Genomic DNA, 23,264 nt, shown 5'->3' with positions numbered 1-23,264 from the left:
GTATCCTGGAGAGGTGAGGTGTCCAAGTCACAACATCTAACTACTGGGGTGCTTCAGGGTTCAGTTCTTGGACCACTTCCATTCTCTGTCTACATGGCATCATTACGTTGTGTCATTTAGAAACATGGCTTTTCATACCACTGCTATGCTGATGACCGTGAACTTTACCTCTCATTCCTGTTAATCCAACGGTAGCTATTTGCATCTCAGCTTGTTTTAGAGACATTTCTTCCTGGATGATGGACCATCACCTTCAACTCAACCTTGCCAAGACAGAACTGCTTGTGATTCCAGCAAACCCATTGTTTCATCACAATTTCACCATCAAGTTTCACATTTTAGGCCCTTTCTTTCGGAACATGCTGCACAACTCCTTGTTCAAGCTCTTGTTTGGTCCAGGCTGGACTATTGCAATGCTCTCTTGGCAGGTCTTCCAGCAAGTTCTATCAAACCTTTACAATTAATTCAGAACGCGGCAGCAAGATTAATTTTTAATGAGCCAAAAAGAATACACGTCACACCTCTGTTTATCAATTTGCACTGGCTTCCAATAACTGCTCGTATAAAATTCAAGTCATTGATGTTTGCCTACAAAACTACCACTGGCTCTGCACCCATTTACCTTAATTCGTTACTTCAGACTTATGTGCCTCTGGAAGCTTGCGTTCTGCAAGTGAACATCGCTTGATTGTGCCATCCCAAAGAAGCACAAAGTCACTTTTACGGAATTTTAAATTAAATGTTCCCTTCTGATGGAATGACCTTCCCAATTCAATCCGAGCAGCTGAGTCCTTAGCCATCTTCAAGAATCGGCTTAAAACACATCTCTTCCATCTTTATTTGACCCTCTAACTTTAACACTCACTATTCTAATTCTATTCTTTAAAAAAAAAAGAACCTTTCTAATCTTTGCATTTATTATGCAATTGTGTGTGTATGCATGTGTGTGTGTGTGTGTATGTGTATATATATATATATATATATATATATATATATATATATATATACGCACACACATGTGTGTGTCCTCATTTGTAAGTCGCTTTGAATAAAAGTGTCTGCTAAATGAATAAATGTAATGTAAATGTAAATACAAATAAACTTGAATGGAGTTGAATTATCTGATGCAGGATATCAGCAGCCTGATAAAAAAGGCTAACTGGCACAAAGTATTTAGCAAATTACTTGTAATGATGGAATTTTGGCTGGGACTGGAGGTCAGTCATAGGACAACAAATTAACAAAACAAAAATATCTACTCAATATCGACAGTACTGGTTAAATTACTAAATCATAAACCGTTATTGTGTCCCTCTTACTAGCTTATTCACAGCATTTTTTGTCTTTTTTTCATATGAATGCTTATTAGTCACAAGTTTAACTACTTTGTACACTGTAAATTATTTTATCATGAATAAATTAATACTCTTAAAAATTGCAACTAACCAAGAACTGAGTCCAGTTCCTCAAAGAATGCGCAGTGTTGTGGATCCGTCCCCGTCTTTTTGTTATGCTTCACACATTTGCGGTAACGTCGCTTCAGATATTCTATGCATTCTTTGCACTTCACCCAGTCGAAGGTATTTTGTGTAGATGGACAAACCTCACAAACTTTTTTTAAGAACTACCACCCACCAAATTAAGAAAGTATATAATTTTCAAACTGAAACGTAGGTTCTCTCCAAACAGAAATTAAAGATGTTTCCTCCCAACTCCAGTGTCGCGTCACTTACCTTTTCGCCGCCATCTTGCATCATACACGGAGGCCTAGGTTGGACGACCGCATGTCAGTAGGCTTCAGAAGCATAAACATGTGCAGACTGTGTGAAGAAGCCCGTTGTTACTCGAATCTGTATAATCTGTCAATTAAACAATATAAAGAAAGCCAGATGTGCAATAATTTTGGGTAATTGTTTGTTCATATGTTTTTGCAGAGTGGACCATAAGCATATGCTTTTGGTAGTATAAATACAAGTAGTCCGGTCTGCTCGGTCTATGTATACGTCCAGATTGCTCATGTGGAAAGTATAACACAGGCTTAACCGTGAACTGAAAATAAAAACAGTGCTGTAAGAGCAGATATGTAGAGCGTTCAGAATACAGCTTATTATATAATTACATCACGACCGTTGTGAATTTTATGACAACACTAGCAATCTCAAATTCTCACCACCATTCATAAAAAGTCTCTGGGTAGAGTAACACGTTTCAGCACTAATTCTACTTACGTTTGGCACTTTGAATCAGTTGAACGTTTTTAACTGTCCTGCACCACAAGCTTGTGCAGCGCTCTCAGGAAAATTTCCATCCATGCTGTTTTTGAAAACAATAGCTTATGGCCAATTGCACAAATTCAATCATCATGTCATGCAGTAACCATATCTCTGTCACGGCTCTGCAGCGTGTGATTATGAAGCAGATGCTTTGGGGCAGCGCCGATCATGCACTCCCACAAATGCGACCACGTCAAATTTTAACTCATGCATTCTCAAAAAATGGCCGCAGTCTAGAGCCCTGAAATGGTTTGGTCAAAATGGTAAAGGATGGTGCAAGTATTGCATGACAAATAATTAACTACACTTAAAGCTTTTGTAAAAATCGGTCCCACTTTATGTTAAGTGTACCTTATGCCTGTGTACTTAACTAGAACAGTTTGTGTCGGCCTGTTTTAATTTAAGTCTAGTCTTCGTGTGAAGCTGTCATTTTAGTCACGTTTATACTCTTCTTAGTCTACTCAAGTTTCAGTCAACTAAAAGTTAGAGCATTTTAGTCTTATTTTAGTCAGAACTAAACAGACTATTTTCGTCTAGTTTTAGTCTATGAAACCTGATGACATTATCTAGTTTTAGTCAATGAATATTTTATTTTAGTCTCCTTTTAATAATGCAATTCTATTTAACCCAGTCATTAAAGTCCGAGTACCTAGTAGTATAGACTCTTCTATATTTTCTTTTAGTCATACCCATTTCAAGGTTACCAGGTAAATACAAGGTTATCTTTTTATATTATTGTTACCTTATAAACTCAAGAATACATCTATTCCAGACGCGGAAGATGCTGATTTGAATTTACAACATCTATTATACCAACCAAACATGTTAGAGGTACACACATATCGGCCCCTTCCTCTGTGTCAGAGGGTAAGACACAAGAATAATCATAAAACAGGCGTGGTTGATCTCCAGCAAAAAGTATCCAGACAGAGTAATCTCTGGGTAAAAGGGTAAATCCAAAAACACAAAAGCAAGTATCAAAAACCAGGTAAACAATCCAAGAACAAAACACGAAGGTAAGACAAGGCAGGAAACAAAACAACACAGGCTAAACAATACTCGGCAGTTTGAAAGTGATTTGAGTGTTATATAGTGAATGTGTGATGGGTTACAGCTGTGTGCAACCAGTGCATACAGCTGTGTGTAATTAGTGCAATGGATGATGGGAACTCCAGATAGTTCAGGGTGACATGCAACAGTTAGTGTGGCGCAAGAGTCCTTGTAGTGAGTGGGTGCCCTCTGGTGGTGAGTGAATGGAACTTCATAGACCAGATCATGACAAAAGAGACATTTTAGCATAGTTTTTATTTTGTAAACCACATTAAGTCCTGTTTTTATTCTTCAAAAATATTGAATTATAAATTTATAGTCATCTTCACATGACCAGCATTTACGTTGCGTCTCGTCTCCATAATGTGATAAAGGTTGACAATGATATTGAGTTCCAAAAAAAGGACACGACTAGAAATCATGTTTGTATCATGTTTATAATGGGTTCTAATGTTTATGTCACATCGCTTCGACCGGACAGGGCATCACAATATGTTAAGGGCCGTAACATTTCCATCACACACATGAGGTATTCGGTCAATCACAATGCACTGATCGCTGGCCAATCACATCACATCTCGCTTTTTAGGGCGATAAGCTTTGTAAAAATGTATCATGTTTCAGAATGCAGGGCATAGAGGAGAAACAATAATGTACAGTATGTGGGAAATAATGTTCTTTTCAGCAGCATCATATGACCCCTTTAATTTGTGTTCTTAAGATGAACCGAGTCCTTAGGGGTTTATAACGACATGACAGAATTAATATTTTTTGGTCAACTATCACTTTAATTTTACACAAGATGTGAACTTGACCACACTGCTGGATTCAGTGGTCAAACAATACTTTGTCCTGTTTGAATAAGTCCAATCATAATAGTTTACTGTACAACCACAGCTGCACAGAGGTGTTGATGTCGTGTGAAGACATATCCACAGCATTATTAAAAAAGTAACACTGTAATTAAATGATACAACTCAAAGTAAATGGTAAGATTTGCACATTTCACTCTTAAAATGCTCTCAGCATTACTACATACATTTAATTTGAATTCTTTAAAACAATTTACTTTTTGGCCAGTTTAAAAGAATGAGATCGACTCTATTCTAAAATAAATCTCAGAACTATTTTAAATTGTTTTGTTCTTAAGGATATTTTCATCTTTTTATTACAAATCCTTAACAATGATATAATGGTATAATCTTAAGAAATCCAAATGAATGTGAATGGCACAAATGGCATTACAGTCTGTATCTCATATTTCCTTAATGTCTCAGTGACTCGAACTCACAACCTTTCGATTATGAGCCCGACTCTCTAACCATTAGGCCACGACTTCCCACTTTTTAGTATGAAATCTGCATAGAGTTTTATAAATGAGACCCCTGGTCTTCACTTCAGAGCATCCTACACATCGTAATGTTATTACATGATTCCTGTTCGAGGAAACTCCTTCCACACTGATGACATAAAACAGTTTAATCTCAAAATGAATCCACATGTGTTGATCAAGGTTGTGTTGAAAATATGCTGTGTAGTTTTCTCATGTGCCTGTTACGGTTTGATTTTTGAGTAAAACTCTTTCCACACTGTTCGCAGGTGAAGGGCTTCCCTTCAGTGTGAACTCTCATGTGCTCTTCAAAGCTTACCTGTAGTTCGAAACTCTCTCCACACTCACCGCATGTAAGAAGTTTTTCTTTTGTGTGAATTGTCATGTGTTTGTTAAGGAATCCTTTTCGGCGGAAACTTTTTCCACACTGATGGCACACATTATGCTTCCCTCCAGTGTGAATTCTCATGTGCTCTTTAAGATATTTATTTTGATCAAAACTCTTTCCACACTTAAGGCAAGTGAAAGACTTGTCTCCAGTGTGAACTGTCATGTGCACTGTAAGGTTTCCTTTATGTATGAATCTGACTCCACACAGTTGGCAGGTGTAAGACTCCCCTCCAGTGTGGACTTTAGGGTTTCCATGTTCACTGAAACTCTTTTCAGAGTGAGAAGGGATGAAATAACTCGTAGTTCCTGTTTTATGATCTGTTTTCTGTGAGAAAGTCTCTTTAATCTGTGGTTTACTGATAGATTCTTCTTCGGTTTTAAAATCATGATGAATCTCATATCGTTCTTTCTCTTCCTTTTCATTTGGTGCTATGCTCTCTTCTTTCACCGGCATGAGGTCTATGGTGGAAAAGAGGTTATAAAAGTTAAGTTAAATAGCACAAAAAACAAAACAAAAAAAAAAATAGTTACCAACATTTACTAATCTATGAAAGGAAGTTCTTCAGTCATGGGGATTGCAAGAGGAGTGTCAAGTCTGATTCACTACTGATAATGCCACAACCAACATCAGAGCACTGAAAATGAAGGACTGCACAGGGTTACAGCATTTTGGGCATCGTCTTCACTTGACGGTTTCGGAATTGAATGTTGATGTTGAGATTATTTAACCATTCTATTGAAAATCAGGAATTTCCACAATGTATGATGGCAGCGTTTCTTTAATTCTTTATGGAAAAATGAAATTGATCCAGGATCATACCGCCCCATAGCTCTTCTGAATTCATAATAATTATTTATTATAAAATTGTTGGTAATAGTGTAAATAGATGTAGAAATAAAATTATTCACCCCAATTAGACTGGTTTTATCTGAGGGTGCTTTCCTATTTTAATTGTGAGACACTTTATGAACATGTTATATTCAAAGTATGATTATAATTTAAATGTCACCATCTTATCGGTCAATACCAAAAAAGCATTCGACCAAATTGAATGGAATTATATGACTTGGTGCTCCAAGAGTTTGATCAAGGTGAATCATTCTCTCTATGGGTGAAAATGCTTTATGCCACTTTATGCACTCAGTGCTTACAAATTTCGATAAGCTCGTTCAAAACAGTTCGGACATTGTGTGAATCAGAGGTAAAAAAACAAAAACAACAACTATATAAATATTGTTCAGTTTCTTGTATAAAACGTTTGTTTTGAGTCTTTAACCCATCAATGTATCATCACGAGCCATAGGGTTTAATATGGATTGGTCCGTGCATGTTTTTTTTACTCTCATAGATTTTGTTACCATTTGCCATAAAAGAGTTGTAATAGTATGAGATTTTCATGGATGATTGTTTAATACCATAAACCGCAATAATTATGAAGATTATCATACCATTTTTTGGAAATGAACAAAATGTTTGAAAGCATGTGTTTATTCAAATTTCACTAATCATAAACATGAACATTTAATCACTGATTATTTATTACTTTAATACCTTCTATTTATCATTAATAATCCATAAATTATGGTTTTAATTTTTCTAGATTCTTTACTTCTATGACTTAATACAAATAATACTAATAAAAAATGGTGGTAATGAAAATGCGTAAACGTTTAACAATTTAACGTTTTTGCAAAAGGGCTGCACAACAGCATTTAATACATTAAAATGAGGGGAAAAATTATACTCTTAAAATGTGTTTATGTGAATTGTTATAACTAAAATATAAAAGTGTACTTTTATTTTGACAGGTTGTAGTGAAGAGCTTTGAGGGTCAATGTATTTGTTTTTGACAGTGGTTTTCTCAAATAAAATGATGAAATGATTATTAATTGTTCTCTCAGTAGGGCTCTCAGTGTTTGTGTTCACGTCCTCAGATAGCAGGCACTGTTACACCTGGCACTTTTTAAGCCACGTAGGCGCTCATTCACAGAGACATGCAAAACAAACAGATTAGCCTATATATTTATATAGCAATGCTTTTGTCATTATTTTACAGCTCTGTTTTTGATTTATTCATCAAATCACACATTTTGTGTGTCATCTGCATTGTAGCTATCTACTTTAAATTCATTGTCATGACTAGATTCTGTGCTTCAGTCCGCATCACAGAAATCATATAATGCTTTAACCATAAGTTACAAATTGGACATAGTTGTATCTGCATGGAAAGATGATGTTCTGAATAGGTAAACATGTTTGATGCATTTCCTCGTTTTGCAGCCGCTTTACGGCTACAGTTTTTGCAAACTGTATCCACCCTCGTGGACAAATAAGCATTTGTTTTTTCTATAGTAAAAGTATTCCCATACTAGTACCAATTTTAACTCATATTTTGACGTGGGATAGAGATTAGAGATAACCTCTGTCTCTGATGTTGTCTCCGCTGTACGTGTGGGTGGAGCAAGAGAACAGTTAAGTTGAAAGTTGTTACCTAGGGGCAGGTGAGATTCGGTGTCTGTTATTTTCCATGAATAAGCTAATTTATATTGTATGATAATCGTACATGTATACATCATGGTATATCGTCATACCGGTTTATCGTTACAACCCTAGCCATAAATTGTACGCTTGAGAGGCTGCAACAACTGAAGCTAAAAATCATAACTTGTGTTCTACTGAAGAAACAATCTTGGATGCCCTGGGGTTAAGCAGATAAACATACATTTTTCATTTTTGGATGAACTATCCCTCTAAGCCTTCAGCTTGTTTGTATTGTTGGATCGACAGTTTCTCATCTTTCACATGAAATATCCCATTGCGCGAGCTGTCTGTTTCTGAGCATTACCTGAGAGGCGCGCACATGAGGTAAGTATTATTGCTGCTTAATTTGCCTTAAACAAATACACACTTATATGCTTAAAAATGCCTGTCTTGGCAAGTATCTTTATAAAAAGGCACAGTGCTTTCTGTAATTGGGTCGGATCGAGGTCAGGTTATGTTCACCCCTTAAACGAACCATACAAACCGTAGTTTGTCTGGAAGCAGACCGAGAACACCTCTACAATTGGGTCTTGGTGTGGGTTTTAGATGCGCACCAGAGTGCCAACACTGCATTCACACCTGCCCAAAATATCTGCACCAAGAGGGGCACGAACATGAGTTAGATTCAATAAAAACAAACAAGATGTGTGAATACACTCTTAATGATGAGTGACAGAATTAAACGTTTTAAAAAAGGCAACTTTTTGTGTTGTTGTATTCAATGCCCATGTCTGAAATATTTTAACTTTTAAATATTTATTTGGGCCGTTTTTTTTCTCCACTATTATTGTTATGTCAATATTAGTGCTGTCAAAATTAGCGCGTTAACGCATTCGATTAATTTGAAATATTTAACGCGTTAAAAAAAAAATAACGCAATTAACGCGGTTGCAGTTTTTTTTATTTCCAGTTGTGGCCTATGTGTGTTCAACGTGCAAAGAAATATGGATAAGACCAAGGAAGGACTTTTAGACGGAAAGTTTCAGTATAAAACTCTGCCGGATTACTCTTCAGTCTGCCACAAGAAACATTACTCTTCATTTAGTCTGCCACAAGAAACAGCAACATTAAAATCATGAACTCAAATGTCATTGTTTAAAAAAAAAAAAAAAACAATGACTGTAACAGTGCGTAAATCAGACCTTTCTGTAACGCTAACGTTAATAAGCTTAAATGAAAATAACGAAATAATTGTGTAGCGGAGTATTTTTTGTACACAGTGCCGCGAACTGTCAATCACTCCTGTACGCGTGCATCACTGTCCTCCTCAGCTGCAGCAACTTGCGCTCTCTCTCTTCATCAAGCTTTAAAACAAAAAGGGGACAAAAAGATCGAATTGTCTTTGTGCATAGGCTATAGATTAATTAGATGAATCTCTAAATTTGTGGCTTGCCGTCTACGGTATTTTTTTAGAACTTAGAAAAAAGATGCTGCAGCCAATGAACCGCCAGCGGGGGCTGCAGGACGACTCAACCTCCGCAGACAGTTTTTAATGTTTATCAGACAATAAATACTCAAGATTTTGCTTTAGTATAACTCACAACGAGTTTCACACACCTTCTCCGGCCACGTTGAGTTGTTGACACTTAACAGTGGGAAAAGCGACACATGCGCTATTCACTTGTGTAACTTAAGGGTGAAAGGGTAATGTAGTTTCTGCTCTGGGTGGGATGAATTAGGAAGCTTGCATTGTGAAGGGCGCTCTGAAAATCGGCAGTGCAGGTAAAAGATTAAAACCTCTATTAAAACAGATGTCCAAATGACATTTACAAGCACGTTCTGGGCGCACGGAGAGGTGGCGGTATGCTCAAGAGCTATATTTGGAAGTGGCCGTACTGAGTACTGGTGCATACCGGCCCACTTAAAGCACTGGCAATGACTATTCTTTGGAATTTTTTTGCAGTCCACTTAGAATTCAACATGGAAATCATTTTTGTTTTTTATTGGCATTGATTGTTTTGAAATTCACATGGTACTTACATGCCTGTGTTTTTATTTCTGTAATAAATATGGCTTTCAAGCCAACAGTTAATTTGGAGGATATTGATGGTTTATTGCAGGTATGTTGTTTACATGAGAAAATCTGTGTTACAAGTTAAAAAAATTCCAATAAACAATCATATTTTGAATTTAAATAGTTTCTTTGTCTTGAGTTTACATTAATTATTTACATTTTACATTTACATATCCAAAAAGTTTCAGTCTTTTAATTGCGATTAATCGCGATTAATTTTAAAAAATTGTGCGATTAATTAGTTAATTTTTTTTAATCGATTGACAGCACTAGTCAATATATCTGATTAATAAGAATCATTTATGAAAAAAAAAAAAATCATGCAATCATTTAGATTAAAAAAAGAATTCATAGGCTACGTTCACACTGCAGGCTGAAACGACCCAATTCCGATTTTTTGCCCCTATGTGACCTGTATCTGATCTTTTCCTGACAGTCTGAATGACACAGATCCGATCTTTTCAAATGTGACCCAGGCCACTTGGGTGTGTGTCCTGAATCCGATACGTATCCGATCTTTTAAAATGCGACCTCCGTCTGAACGGCCAGGCCACATACATCCGACCCATACGTCATTGATACGCTACAAACGTCATAATTCTGCGTTGAAGTAGGCAGGAACGAGAAGAGCCACTCACATCAGTATCCCACCACTCCTGCCTGTGACTCCGCACCCACACGTTTCTCTGTACCGACGTTGCTAACACTGCTCTACAAAACGCGATGGCCAAAAACCTTGCTCTCCTCCTCCTTTTTAATTTTCTTCTTAAAACGAGAAGATTGTAATTGTGCTGGCTCTGTTGGGAAAATAACTTTAATACTGCAAAAAGAGCTCCGCTGTTGACTACACTTATGTTGACATCCATTTTTAACGTTACTTCCACAAACAACGAGTGATGTCGATCACAGTTGAGGACTCTTCTGCGCAATCGGGTCACTTATGGGTCATTTCACGTTCACACAGGAGATCACAAAAGGTCGCATTTAATTTGAAATGTGAACGGTCTAGCAAAAAAATCTAATTAAAAAAAAAAAATCGGAATAGAGCATTAAGCCCTGCAGTGTGAATGTAGTCATTGAAAGCCATAATTATTACTCATACTCAACATGTCATCATCGTACCATTTATCCACTCCCTGGTAAGAACATCACTAGACATTATTTACAATTAATTTTACATAGTGTTTATTGAAACATTTTTTGGAGAACTGTAACATTTATTTGAAAGAAAGAACGGCAGCCAAAATATAATGTAAATTTTAACTTTGTTGGCACTCAGTCTTGTGCATTCACCCATTATACTACATAGCTAATGGCTATATCAAAACTCAAAAAGTACAGTCAAGAGTAATGAATTACCGTTCCTTTTTTTTGTGGGGGGGGGGGGCTGTCAGATTCATGAACACAAACACCATTGGATCTCACAGATCAAGCACATGTTTGAGCTTGTTTACATATTTAATGTAAGAGAGTATAAAGCAAAATGCAAACAAAAAATTAAATGTACTTCTCGAGTTGAAATTAAATTCTGTTAAAATTTATGAGTAAAAGGAGTAAAAGTTATGAGTTTTTCTTTAGAAATGTAATCAAGTAAAAGTACAAAAAGTTTAGTTTGTAATTGTACTTCAGTAAAATACAAATCTCCCAAAAGTAATGAGTACAGTAATTAAGTTAAATATAAAAAGTATTTTACACACCTGGACATGCTTTAGAAACATCATGTTTTCCTGTAAAGCTTGTCATTTTAATAAGAATCAAACAAGAATGAAAACCAACCTGTATGTTCCTCAGTATTTTCTTGTTTGACTTTCAATGTTTCTTCAATCTTCACGTCTTCACTTTCCTCTTTAATAAACGCCATCTTTATAATAGTGTGTGGATCTCAGGAGTTTTTGGACAATCTGTCATGTTTAAAATAAGAATAATTAGAGATAAATCAATCCAAACTAAATCACTGGGTGTGTCTAAATCAGCTCCCTAGTTCAGCAGTCAGCACACTGGTGAGGGACTCAATAGAGTGACGATTAATGGCCTCAAATCACATAACTACAGTTTCACAGGCAAGGCTTAAATTAAAATGCAAGTCTGAGCTGTTTCACCAGAAGGAAACTTGCACTGACTGATCTTAAAATATATCTGTCTTTGTTTTATTTCAAGATGCACAAGAGTAATGTTTTTTTTTTTTCTAAGACACTTTTATAAAAATAATTACTTAAAGGTACAGGTTGTAGGACCTTCCACTAGAGGGCGCACTACCAAAACAATAACAAACCCGTGGTTTGATGATGCTAAAAAGGAGAGTGGAATGATGGGATTTGTTGTCTTCTACCAAACCGCTGACAGCCATCAATCAGACAGAAAGATAAATCATGGATTTAACGCAGGTTCAACGATTTGCGCGAGTAGATTATATACAAAGTCAATGTAAAGACGCGGTCAGACTATGGATCAGACGTGTCCACGTGCGTGTCTAGAGATGCGATGCCCCGCGTTTGGCGTGTATGCCCCATAATACTAATCTTGTTGATCGTTATAATAGCATACGTTTTCTGTAAATATACGGATCAAAAGAAACTAAATTTACAAGCGGTTGAAAACATTAGAGATATTGTTAGTAATCAGCTGAACAAAATATATAACATTAGCCTAGTGGTGTTTGGATATTTTACTGCAAATATCTTACAAATTTTACCTTTAAATATAATGATGCTATAATGCTATAATAAATTTTCACTTTTTCAACTTTAGTTAGTCTGTTATGTTGCTGTTCGAGCATAAAAAAAGATCTGCAGTTACAAAGCTCAAAGTCTAATTCAGAAGGAGATATTTTATTTAACAGAAATCACTTTTCAACAACTACAGCAAACGACTCGTTTGGACTAAATATTTTCTGGGATTTGTGATATCACAAAGATCTAAGAATGGGAGGAGACCTGGTTGAGCTGCACTTGAGAAGGCAACGAGTGTTATCACCAAGTCGGAGACACACTAGCTTTCCCAAGACAGAAGACGAACTTAGAGTGGTTACAATCATCCGGGTTTAAATCACGCTCAAACTGATTTGATTTTGACACAATATTTACAACTGAAGCTGTGGCGACTGTGGTAAGGGGCGTAACATTTCCTGACCAGCTGCCCAGTGCTGCCAATCACAGCGCACACTGGCCCAGCTAACCAGTCACAGCGCACACTGGCCCAGCTAACTAATCACAGCGCACACAGGCGCAACTAACCAATCAAAGCGCACACTGGCCCAGCTAACCAATCACAGCGAGCACTGGTGCAGCTAACCAATCACAGCACACACTGGCGCAGCAAACCAATCACAGCACGCACTGGCCCAGCAAACCAATCACAGCACGCACTGGCCCAGCAAACCAATCACAGCACGCACTGGCCCAGCAAACCAATCACAGCACGCACTGGCCCAGCAAACCAATCACAGCACGCACTGGCGATGCTAACCAGTCAAAGAGGACACTGGCGCAGCTAACCAATCACAGCACGCACTGGTGCAGCTAACCAATCACAACACATTTTGTATTTCAGAAGTCGGGCCTATATTTGATACAGGAACTATTTGAGCCATTCATGCAAGACTGGGGAGAGGTGTTGTAATAATGTACAATGTGTGCAAAATAATGTTTTTCATTACAAACCTAGTATGAGAGCTTGTTCTGACATCCCAAAACAAAATCAAGAATTTGTAAAAATAGGAGTCCTTTAAATAATTGAATTATGGCCTAATCCTGGTTTAACTAAAGCCCTGTGTGTGAAACCAGACCATGTACCCTTACGAAAATAAAAGTAAAACCAAAAAAACATGGTTACTATAGTTAAGATGCAATTCCAGCGTACCACCCGCAGGCCATGCAGTGCTTTGATGGTTAACTTTGTGAAACACCAAAAAAAAAAAAAAGAAAAAGTGAAACATGTTGTATATCTTTGGAAAGCTGAGGTTCTTACGATTCGAATGATACAAACTATTTTAAGAAACATTTAAAAGAGCAGGTACAATCAGTGTTTTTGTCAGAGCAGCAACAACCGAAAGAACAATAAAACTGAGTCAACTCAGCTATAATGCCTTTTGTTGCTCCAAAAATCCACTACATTCCAAAAAAAGCAGTGTAGTTACACTGGAAAGGGCCCAGACTATCCATCGTGATAGGAGCACACCTAGTCGAAAGAGTGTCATTAGCGATGAAATGAGCGATGTTTCATCTGTTAACTCCATAGTGGAGGATCTGTTTTTGGACGGGGAGGACGTCACTCTCGACAAGTAAGTGTTTCATTATATTCGATAACATTTACTGTATGTACTGAGGTATGTGGTGAGACCGTGTCAGTGTATTTGTTCATTTGTTCGCTCATACAAAAGTTCGGTTTTGCTGTGCGCATGTGGGTGTGTATGCACATGTATACTCATGTACCAGTGTAAATGTCTAATTGTTTGTTTGCACGTTTCTGTTTATTTATGTGTGAGCATGGAAAAAAAGTAGAATACAGAAAAGATGCAAATGTTTTGTAAAATTATTTATTTTATCTTTAACCTCTTAACCCGCACCGGCCCGGCCACGGGAAAAATATTCAATAAACTATCATAAACTATATATCATTTGAAAGCTAAAACACTCAATATCCACGTTCTGAGCTTGTTTTTTAAAATCAATACAGCAGAGAGGAAAGGGTTAACATAAATGCTGAAGGACCGGTCATTTAAACTTTTACAAATTGCGCGGCAGTACTTACGTTTCATCGCCTACAGTTCTGGTCAGCTCGGACTATTCCAAGAAACACCAGCACACATTTCAAGGTAAGGGTCCACTCTTCAAGATGCATCCCACTTTTTAATCCAAAACAACGAAAAAATAGGGGGAAAAACGAAAGACCCTCCTTTGTTTACATGCGCGATTTGAGTTATAGTAATCGATAGCGTCCATTTTAAAAGAAATATCGATTCTAAATCGTATTCCAGCTCTTGTTTCTCATAGAATGGTCTCTTCCGAGTAAAATGAGCCCTCCCTCGTATCTCTCCTTCAATCACAGGCGATGTTATAGCCCAGAACACTCCAGGGGTCACTGACTGGTTTAGCGAGGTGCCAATCGCCACACCTCGTGTTTGGCTATTGTAAGCTAGCCAATGCCTAGCCAGCACAGTTTTGATTGATGGAAGTGTTAGCCAACCATAAGGATGTTTACAGCGATTCACAGTTTGCACTGTTACGTAATCCGTTTGAAGATTCAGCTTGCGCAAAACTGTAGTGTGTTTTCAGCGCTCTCGTCTTACGCACTGAACAGTGAACAATCCTCCTTTGTTTACAGGCGCGATTCGAGTTATAGTTATCGATAACGTTCATTTTCAAAGAAACATCGATTCTAATTCGTATTCCAGCTTTGAAACGGAATGTATTCCCCAAAAGATAGTCTCTTCCGAGCAAAATGAGCCCTCCCTCGCCTCTCTCCTTCAATCACAGGCGATGCTGGAGTCACTGACTGGTTCAGCGAGGTGCTAATCACCGCACCATCTTTTCGGCTATTTAAAGCCAGCCAATGCCTAGCCAGTAAAGTTTTGATGGATGGCTATGTAAGCCAACCACAAGGAAGTTTACAATGATTGACAGTTTGCGTAGTGGGCGTAAGCATTTGTCCAGAATACCCGTGCGTCAAGTTAGTGTGTCCGTGCGCCTTCGTTTTCACCACGCTGCATCCAGCCATTCACACACAGAACGACTTCACGGCGCTACAAGGAGTGCTCCACAAGCGGATTTTCTTCGAAACTCGATCTAAATCTGTAAGTTACACCATGGCACGTCGAATTCAGAAGAGTTTTTATGGTGTTGAGAGTGTTTTAGATGAGGTGATGAGAAGCAGCGACGAAGAGCAGCAGAAGGACTTGGAGAGAAGAGTCTCAGACGGGGATAGCATGGTGTCGAGCGTCGATTCTGCTTCAGAGGAGATGTTTATCCATGGACTCGATCCCGTTTTAGATCGGTAAGTTTCAACATCATTGTATTGAATGTTTGTATATGTTTATCATGTAATTACAGTGACAGCGGTGAGGTACAAAATTTAGGGTGCAACATTACCTTATGTGATGGGGTTGTATATTATACATAAATAAGGACATCACACTTATAATCTGAAGTGTGTGTGTGTGTGTGTGTATACACACACCTGCACGCACACAACACATGCACACACGTGCATGTGACACTGATGAGGACTGGAATCCAGAGTCCAGTCCTAAGCGACGGAAGAGACCACGGAAGTCATCTTCATCATCTTCATCTGAATCTGCTGCAGCTACAAGAGGTAGAGGTAGAGGTAAAGGGCGGGGGCGAGGGAGAAGGAGCCAGTCAGTCCCTGCTGTGTCCCCTAGCACCTCACAGGTAAGTTGGCATAATGTGGATGAGGATGACGTTGGGCCTTCCAAGCCGGTGTTTAGGCCTGCTAGAGAACTTGGGCCACAGTTGGTGAAAACTGCATCCTACACAGCACTGCAGTTGTTTCAGCTTTTCTTTTCTGCATCTGTGCTGCAAACCATCGTTCAACACACAAATTCCTTTGGATCCAGAAATCACCAGGGAAGAGACAAGGCATGGCAGACCATCTCTGTTGAAGACTTGAAGTCTTACCTGGCACTGGTTACGTATACATGGGTCTTGTGAAGGTCTCTTCTGTGACTGATTACTGGAGGAGGTCTCAAGTCTATAGTATTCCCCTTCCTGCTAAGATCATGTCCTGTAGGAAGTTTCTGAACATCACAAACGCTCTTCATCTTAGCGATCCTCAGGATGATGATGAAAATGGGAAGTCGTGGCCTAATGGTTAGAGAGTCGGACTCCCAATCAAAGGGTTGTGGGTTCTAGTCTCGGGCCGGACGGAATTGTGGGTGGGGGGAGTGCATGAACAGCTCTCTCTCCACCTTCAATACCATGACTTAGGTGCCCTTGAGCAAGGCATCGAACCCCCAACTGCTCCCCGGGCGCCGCAGCATAAAATGGCTGCCCACTGCTCCGGGTGTGTGCTCACAGTGTGTGTGTGTGTTCACTGCTCTGTGTGTGTGCATTTCGGATGGGTTAAAGGCAGAGCACAAATTCTGAGTATGGGTCACCATACTTGGCTGAATGTCACTTCACTCACGAAAATGAAAGGAAGAAGGGAACAGCATCTTATGACCGCTTGGGGAAGATCAAGCCTCTGTATGACAACATGAGGGATGCCTGCAGAACATTTTTTCATCCAAGTCAGAACATCTCCATAGATGAGAGGATGGTGGCATCAAAGGCGAGGTCTGGACTAAAGCAATACATGAAGAACAAACCCACTAAATGGGGCTACAATCTTTTAGTCTTGGCAGACTCACTAAGTTGTTACACCTGTGCGTTCTTTGTGTATCAGGGTAAGTCGATGCCATCCCAGAATGGGCTGAGTTATGAGTCTGTCATGTCACTCATAGACGAAAAGATGTTGGGCGCTGGTTATAAGCTGTATGTTGACAACTTTTACACCAGTCCCATGCTTTTCAGAGACCTCCTCTCAAAGAGGATTTGGGCTTGTGGCACCATTCGTCCTAACAGGATTGGTTTCCCTAAGACCACCACCAACAGATTGCCGCGGAATGCTCCACGAGGGTCCATTCAATGGCTCAGAGAGGATGAGCTGCTGTTTGTGGAATGGAAAGACACCCGGGAAGTACTGATGTGTTCTACATTCAACAAAGCATATGAAGGTGACACAGTGCAAAGGAGGATCAAGGACAATGATGGGCAGTGGTCCCAAGTGTATGTACCTATTCCAGGTGCTGTGCTGGACTACAACAGGTTCATGGATGGGGTGGACCTGTCTGATGCCCTCATTGGATACTACAAAGTGCTCCACAAGACAAGGAAATGGTATCGGACCTTCTTTAACCACTTTGTAGACATTGCTGTTGTCAATGCCTTCATTTTGCATCAGCATCTGGCTAGAGAAAAGAAGGAAAGACCTTTGACCCAGAAAGCATTCAGGGAAACGCTTGTTCTGGAACTTGCTGGCTTGGAATCAGCCACAGCTGCTCCTCCAGCTTCGAGTGTCGTCTGCCACAACCCAAAGCACATCACAGATGACAGCACTGCTGGCCGCCGAAAGTGCACGCTTTGCCATCAGAAGACACCAGTCATGTGTGCAACCTGTGAGGTGTCACTGTGTTTTCTGCCTAAGCGTGACTGTTTCAATGTCTGGCATGCACAGGGTGGGAAATATTAATCATGTTTTTAGTTTACGTGTTACATTGTATACAAAGTTCAAATCTAATAGTTGTTCCAGAAATGTTCCCAGGTTTAGGTGGATCCATCAGACCCTGAAAAATTGTTCTGAGGAGGGAGATGAAGGGAGTTGAAGCCATTGCTGGTGTGAGACTATAACAGCGAGGGATGCATGACCAGTAAGTTTTGATCCTGAGTCTTTCTCTTATAGGAAGCTTGTGTGTTCCATCTAATGCACACATTAGAAAAAAAATCCCAGACTTGAATCCATAGCTTTGATTTATTCAAATTTCCTAGTTTTAATTTATTAAAATGTTCTTTGTTCTGCTTACACAAATTTTGCTCCGTCTTTTTCCCTCTTATCTGCAGTGGGTGTCTTCTGAGTCGGCGCAGTTGAAGCAAGTGGATTGACTGGATTGAGGCAGTATAGGTTCGTATTCACACATACACACACGTGTTTACATGGTGTTGCAAATTTGATTTGTTCTGCTTCCACACTTTCCCACTTTCTCTTTCTCCCTTTCTTGTCTTTCAGAGGCTTTGTTTCCCAGTTGGTTAGAGGACAAACCTTCTTCGTGACTGCCTTGAATGTCTTCCTATAGTTTGTAAAAGTTGTTTTAGTAACTGGATAATTATAATAATTAGTAGTTACAGTTACAAATGTACAAAAAGCTTTGTTATTTAGTTCTAAAATGATCACGAATAAGATCTGTTATTTGTTATTAGAATTGTTCAAAATAAAGACTTTATTTAGAATGTTCAAATGTTGTTCTGAATTTCTTTTTCTTGTGTGGTTTCATTTACAGAGCAGTTCAGAATTGATATACATGGTTTATGTAGTATGAAGTTTCATTCTCTAAATAGCCATTTTGAAAGGATTCCTAAACTGTTATTGGAAAGAAAAGAAAAAGCTTACAGAAACTACAGTTTTGAAGATACCATAAAGATGTAATTTCTGTACTTCAAAAAAGCTTTTATTTTAAGAAACGTCTAGGCGTCCTTTCCAAAATGCCATTTGGAAACTCCAATTGGACACCTGCTAACTAAATGAGTCAACATTTCAAATGTTATTCTGAATGTTTCTTGTGTGGTTTGGTGGGCAAAGCAATTCTGAATTGACTTGCATGCATGTATAATTTAGTTTTGACTCATTTGGTGATTTGGTTACAGATGTCCATTTGGAGTCTCCAAGTAGCCTTTTTGAAAGGACGCCTAGACTTTTTTAGGAAAAAAGCTAACAGAATCTACATTTTTTGGAGTATCATCCTCAAATTTGAATCTAAACATGGACAGAGATTCAGCTTTACATTTGTGGTGTTTTCAGGCCTTTGACATAAAAGTTACATCCATTTTCCATTGGTAAAGTTCATTCAAATAAATCGTAAGACAATCTCATGTATATTTTACCATGTTTTACTCTGTTGCTACACTACCTCTGAGTTATTATGACTCTTGGGTAACAAAGTTTCAAGTGTCTAGTTTCAAACAAGACCAGATTTGTGAATCTAGACCACAGGGTTCAAGAGCTACAAACATTTTTATTTGGGTATGTCGTTTTTCTGAAAATGCTTAAAAATAGGGGCACAGGTTATGAGGTTAACCCAGACAATCACCTGACAAAGAATCAGATGAAGACTGGGAGCCAGTAAGCAAAAACAACCCTACTGTGGGACATGATGAGAGCACCTCATCAGGAGAGGAGCCTCTCTCCACACCTTCCCAGAGAGGTTCTGCCAGAACACCAAGAAGGAGAGGGAGAGGAAGAGTGAGGCTGAGATGTCAACCAGTGCATCTAAAGACAGATGGAACAATGTTGACATTTCAGATGTGACACCACCACAGCCCACCTTCAGAGCCACAAACTCACCTGGACCGAAGCTCATACAAACAGCTAGCTACACGGTTTTACATCTTTACCAACTTTTTTTTTACTAACTCCATATTACAGACAATAATTTGTAACACCAACGGCTATGGCTCAACTCGCCACTCAAGACCCTCCAACCCGTGGATTGACGTGACCTTGCCGGAAATATCCCTTCAATCACTGATTACGGGCGATGAGGTAATCTGTACAACTTGCTGTTCCCTAAAAAGCTCCTCACCGGAAAAAAGTTCCATGGTATGTGCCAGTCCCTCATATCAGCAGCTTGGAGGACGATGCTGCTAATGAGCAGAAAAGAGGTATCCCAGAATGTGATATTCTGTGCAAAATAAAGCCGCTGTACACTGAGATAAGGGATGCCTGCAAAGCAAACTATCACCCCGGACAGGACATTTCAATAGGTGAGTGGATGGTTGCCTCAAAAGCATATATCGGGCATATATGGGAATTTTTTGTGCATGAAGGAAAACTGCAGGGAAACAGTGGCAAGGGGCTCAGTTATGAGTCAGCGATGGAACTTATTTACACTCAATTGCTTGGCACAGGGGACAATTTCTACACGAGTCCCTACCTTTTCTGCGACCTCCTTCAAAAGAGGATCTGGGCATGTGGAACCATACGCACCAACAGAATTGGTTTTCCAAAAACAAAAATACCAGCAGTGAAAGAGTACAACCGGTAGGTGTTAATCAACTATCTTTCATTCTATCTGAAAATAAATCAAATATGTGGCTCAATGTTGTTTTGTTCTGTCCATACAGGTGCATGGGTGGAGTGGACCTCTCTGATGCCCTGATCAGCTATTAAAATCATCCACAAGACCCAGAAGTGGTACAAGACATTTTTTTTATCACTTCATGGACATTGCCATTGTGATTACAAGGTTATCACAAAAGGTAAAGGACAGGTAACAATGCACCAGAAGGCATTCAAGGAGACTCTTGATGAAGAGCTGGCAGCAGTTGACAGACCTGCTCCATCGCCCGCTCCACATAGAGCACATCACAAGCCTGTACAGATCAGTGGAGACAGCATCACAGGTCATCTGAGGTGCAGACATTGCCATGCAAAGTCACCTGTGAAGTGCTCTTCCTGTGATGTGCCTTTGTGCTTTTTGCCGAGTCGTGATTGTTATAATGAGTGATAACTTGTAACTTATATATTTTTTGTAAATAGTTATATAGTGTGATACATTAGTGTGTTTTAATATAAAAAAAAAAATACCATAGCACTTGTTTTGTCTCTTTATTTGCACAAAGCTTAGTGTCCAGAATTGAAAAAACCCCACAAATCTTTTGGTAATGTGTTAGCAATGATTGACAGTGAATCTGGATAAGGAATAGAATAGCTCTGGGTGTAACCTTTCATTAGAGACCAAAATTATGACTGTACGTTGAAGCATTCAAGAATAACAGCATTTTATGTGTTGATGTTTATAAAGGACTATTTAGAGTCTCCAAGTTAGGGCTGAAGATCTTTGCTTAATTTATATCATCTTACGCGGGCTCAGGCTTGCGCTACAGTCATGTGATGTGTTTCGGTTAGCGCGAGAAGCATACGAAAATGGAGAAAGATGCGAAAATGGATGCGGAGTAGGTGTAACGGAGGCTTGCCTCTGGTGATTACGTTTTGGTTGCACCAGAAACTAAAGCGAAGTCTGAGGTGTGAAAAATGTTTTGACCGTGTTTATAATGAGAATAATGAGTGAATAATGACGCACCATCAGTGAGCGCAGGAACGCGCTGAAGACAACTACAGTGGATTCAATAATGTTCCTCCACAAAAACATGCAGGCTTAGCAAAATCTCTGTGAGGAAGGTTTTTCAAATGATAACTAAATATTAATTGAGTCTTAAATGCATAATGTGGACTGAGTATTTACGCTAATGTTGGCATTATTCTTTTATTAAATGTCAGCTGCTAGTGGCAAAGCAAATCCGGAGCCTTTATCTTAATTTCGTTATTGCCAAACACCCATCTTAATTTAAAGTTTAATTTGTTAAAAAAGACTTGTTTTTATTTGTCCGTTGGTCTATTTATAGGCTAAATGAGCTAAATGAGTCTATTTAGAGTGCCGAGATGTTAAGATGTCACAGAGGACTTATTTTATTTCTTTGTTCCAACTTCCAAGTGGTGTAGTCTACGTTAGTTATGAATAAATTATGTTAAAACATGTATAAATTACTCATTATTGACAAGGCTTCATGCTTTGATCCTATTGTGTTTTCCAGCTAATAGCTCCCAAATACAGTTATCTGCAGACATCGATTTACAAATAAAATTTGGCGGAATGTATTTTTTTCCTCTTTTTCAGTGTGTTCCAAATTGTATTACTCATTATCAGTAAGACTTACAGTGATTCTGACTATTTGGGAAGAAACCTTAGTATGTCAAAATATACCAAAACTATGCATATACTCCAAATGGTTCAAGAACAGTGTGCAATTTACTTTGGTATGTCTTTTTTTTTTTTTTTTTAGGCGTTTTACTACATTTTCACAGGAATTTTAAAGTTAAACCATGGTAACTACAAATTAACCATGGTTTTGCTATATTAACCATAGTTTAACCATGATATTTGTAGTAAATCTGTGGTTATACAAATGGTAGTCAACACACCAAAAAAACATGAGTTACTACAGTTTTAGTATAATAAACCATGGTTATTTTTCTTAAGGGTAATTACACAAAAACATTAAAAACCTGGCACAACAAATTGATACAAGAACACAAATTACACAGACATTTCATATTTATGAATTTATGTTTGCATTTGTACTGTAATATTGTAATATAACGTTAGGTAAAAAATGTTAGCCTGAATGCAGAAAGTCACTTTGGATAAAAGCGTTTGCTAAATGCATACATTTAATTTAATAGTTTGTTTATCACATTTAATCGATTGCACTTACCTCAAAACATGTCCTGTGGATTTGTAAAAGTTATCATTATTAAACGCGTTTGTGTTTAAACTGTTTTGTCCGGAATGCGCCGCTGAATCGAGCGATTCAAAACAGAGAATCGTTTTATGAATCAAATGATTCAATTGACTCTGAATTCGTGTTCATGATGAACTGATTCTCGTATCTGTTCCTCGTGTGTGAACGCGCTTTACTCGCTCAAAACAACGTGCACAGACTCTAGATAACGTGTTGTAATGTTACAGTCAGTGTTAATTAATTAACTTTAACTTACATCGTTTGTAAAAACTATAAAGACTCCATGGTTTGCATTAATATAAAAACTGTAAATGTTTAAAAACACGCACCTTTCTTCAGCCGAGTCACAACAGATGCAGGAGCGGGACGCTAATGACGTCACAGCGCCGTATCAAAATAAAAGTCCCGTTCACACAACAAACATATTCAAGCATTTATTCAGTATTTCAAGAGTTATTCATAGTTGAATTATTGATTCAATAAATTTTGGATATAACCATATCTAACCATTTAAATATTAAAATTGTAACAATATAGAACAATATATATAAACTGTTACTCCACTTTTAATATAATAAAACCATGGTTAATTTTT

General features: G+C 38.4%; 2 protein-coding genes across 3 annotated transcripts; one reads left to right on the top strand and one right to left on the bottom strand.

Annotated features, from left to right (window-relative positions):
* Positions 1 to 3,680: 3,680 nt before the first annotated feature.
* Positions 3,681 to 23,057, bottom strand: LOC113047080 (gastrula zinc finger protein XlCGF8.2DB-like). 2 transcript variants are annotated; one of them, XM_026208344.1, is made up of 3 exons: positions 22,999 to 23,057; positions 11,376 to 11,500; positions 3,681 to 5,502 (listed from the first exon to the last, which is right to left on the bottom strand). In XM_026208344.1, exons 2-3 carry the CDS (start codon positions 11,458 to 11,460, stop codon positions 4,832 to 4,834), a joined length of 756 nt encoding a protein of 251 aa, XP_026064129.1. In that variant the 5' UTR covers positions 11,461 to 11,500; positions 22,999 to 23,057; the 3' UTR covers positions 3,681 to 4,831. The 2 variants fall into 2 exon arrangements, with proteins under 2 accessions (XP_026064129.1, XP_026064130.1); XM_026208345.1 differs by lacking the exon at positions 22,999 to 23,057 and adding an exon at positions 14,349 to 14,771.
* On the top strand, positions 16,749 to 18,505 carry LOC113047072 (piggyBac transposable element-derived protein 4-like). The gene is made up of 3 exons (XM_026208331.1): positions 16,749 to 18,024; positions 18,215 to 18,275; positions 18,381 to 18,505. The coding sequence occupies exon 1, from the start codon at positions 16,812 to 16,814 to the stop codon at positions 17,844 to 17,846; it is 1,035 nt and encodes a 344-aa protein (XP_026064116.1). The 5' UTR covers positions 16,749 to 16,811; the 3' UTR covers positions 17,847 to 18,024; positions 18,215 to 18,275; positions 18,381 to 18,505.
* Positions 23,058 to 23,264: the final 207 nt, after the last annotated feature.

This window comes from Carassius auratus, chromosome 28 (assembly GCF_003368295.1).
Source record: "Carassius auratus strain Wakin chromosome 28, ASM336829v1, whole genome shotgun sequence".
NCBI lineage: Eukaryota > Metazoa > Chordata > Actinopteri > Cypriniformes > Cyprinidae > Carassius > Carassius auratus.
The sequence above is the reverse complement of the archived record's forward strand: the minus strand, read 5'-3'. Positions and strand labels throughout refer to the sequence as shown.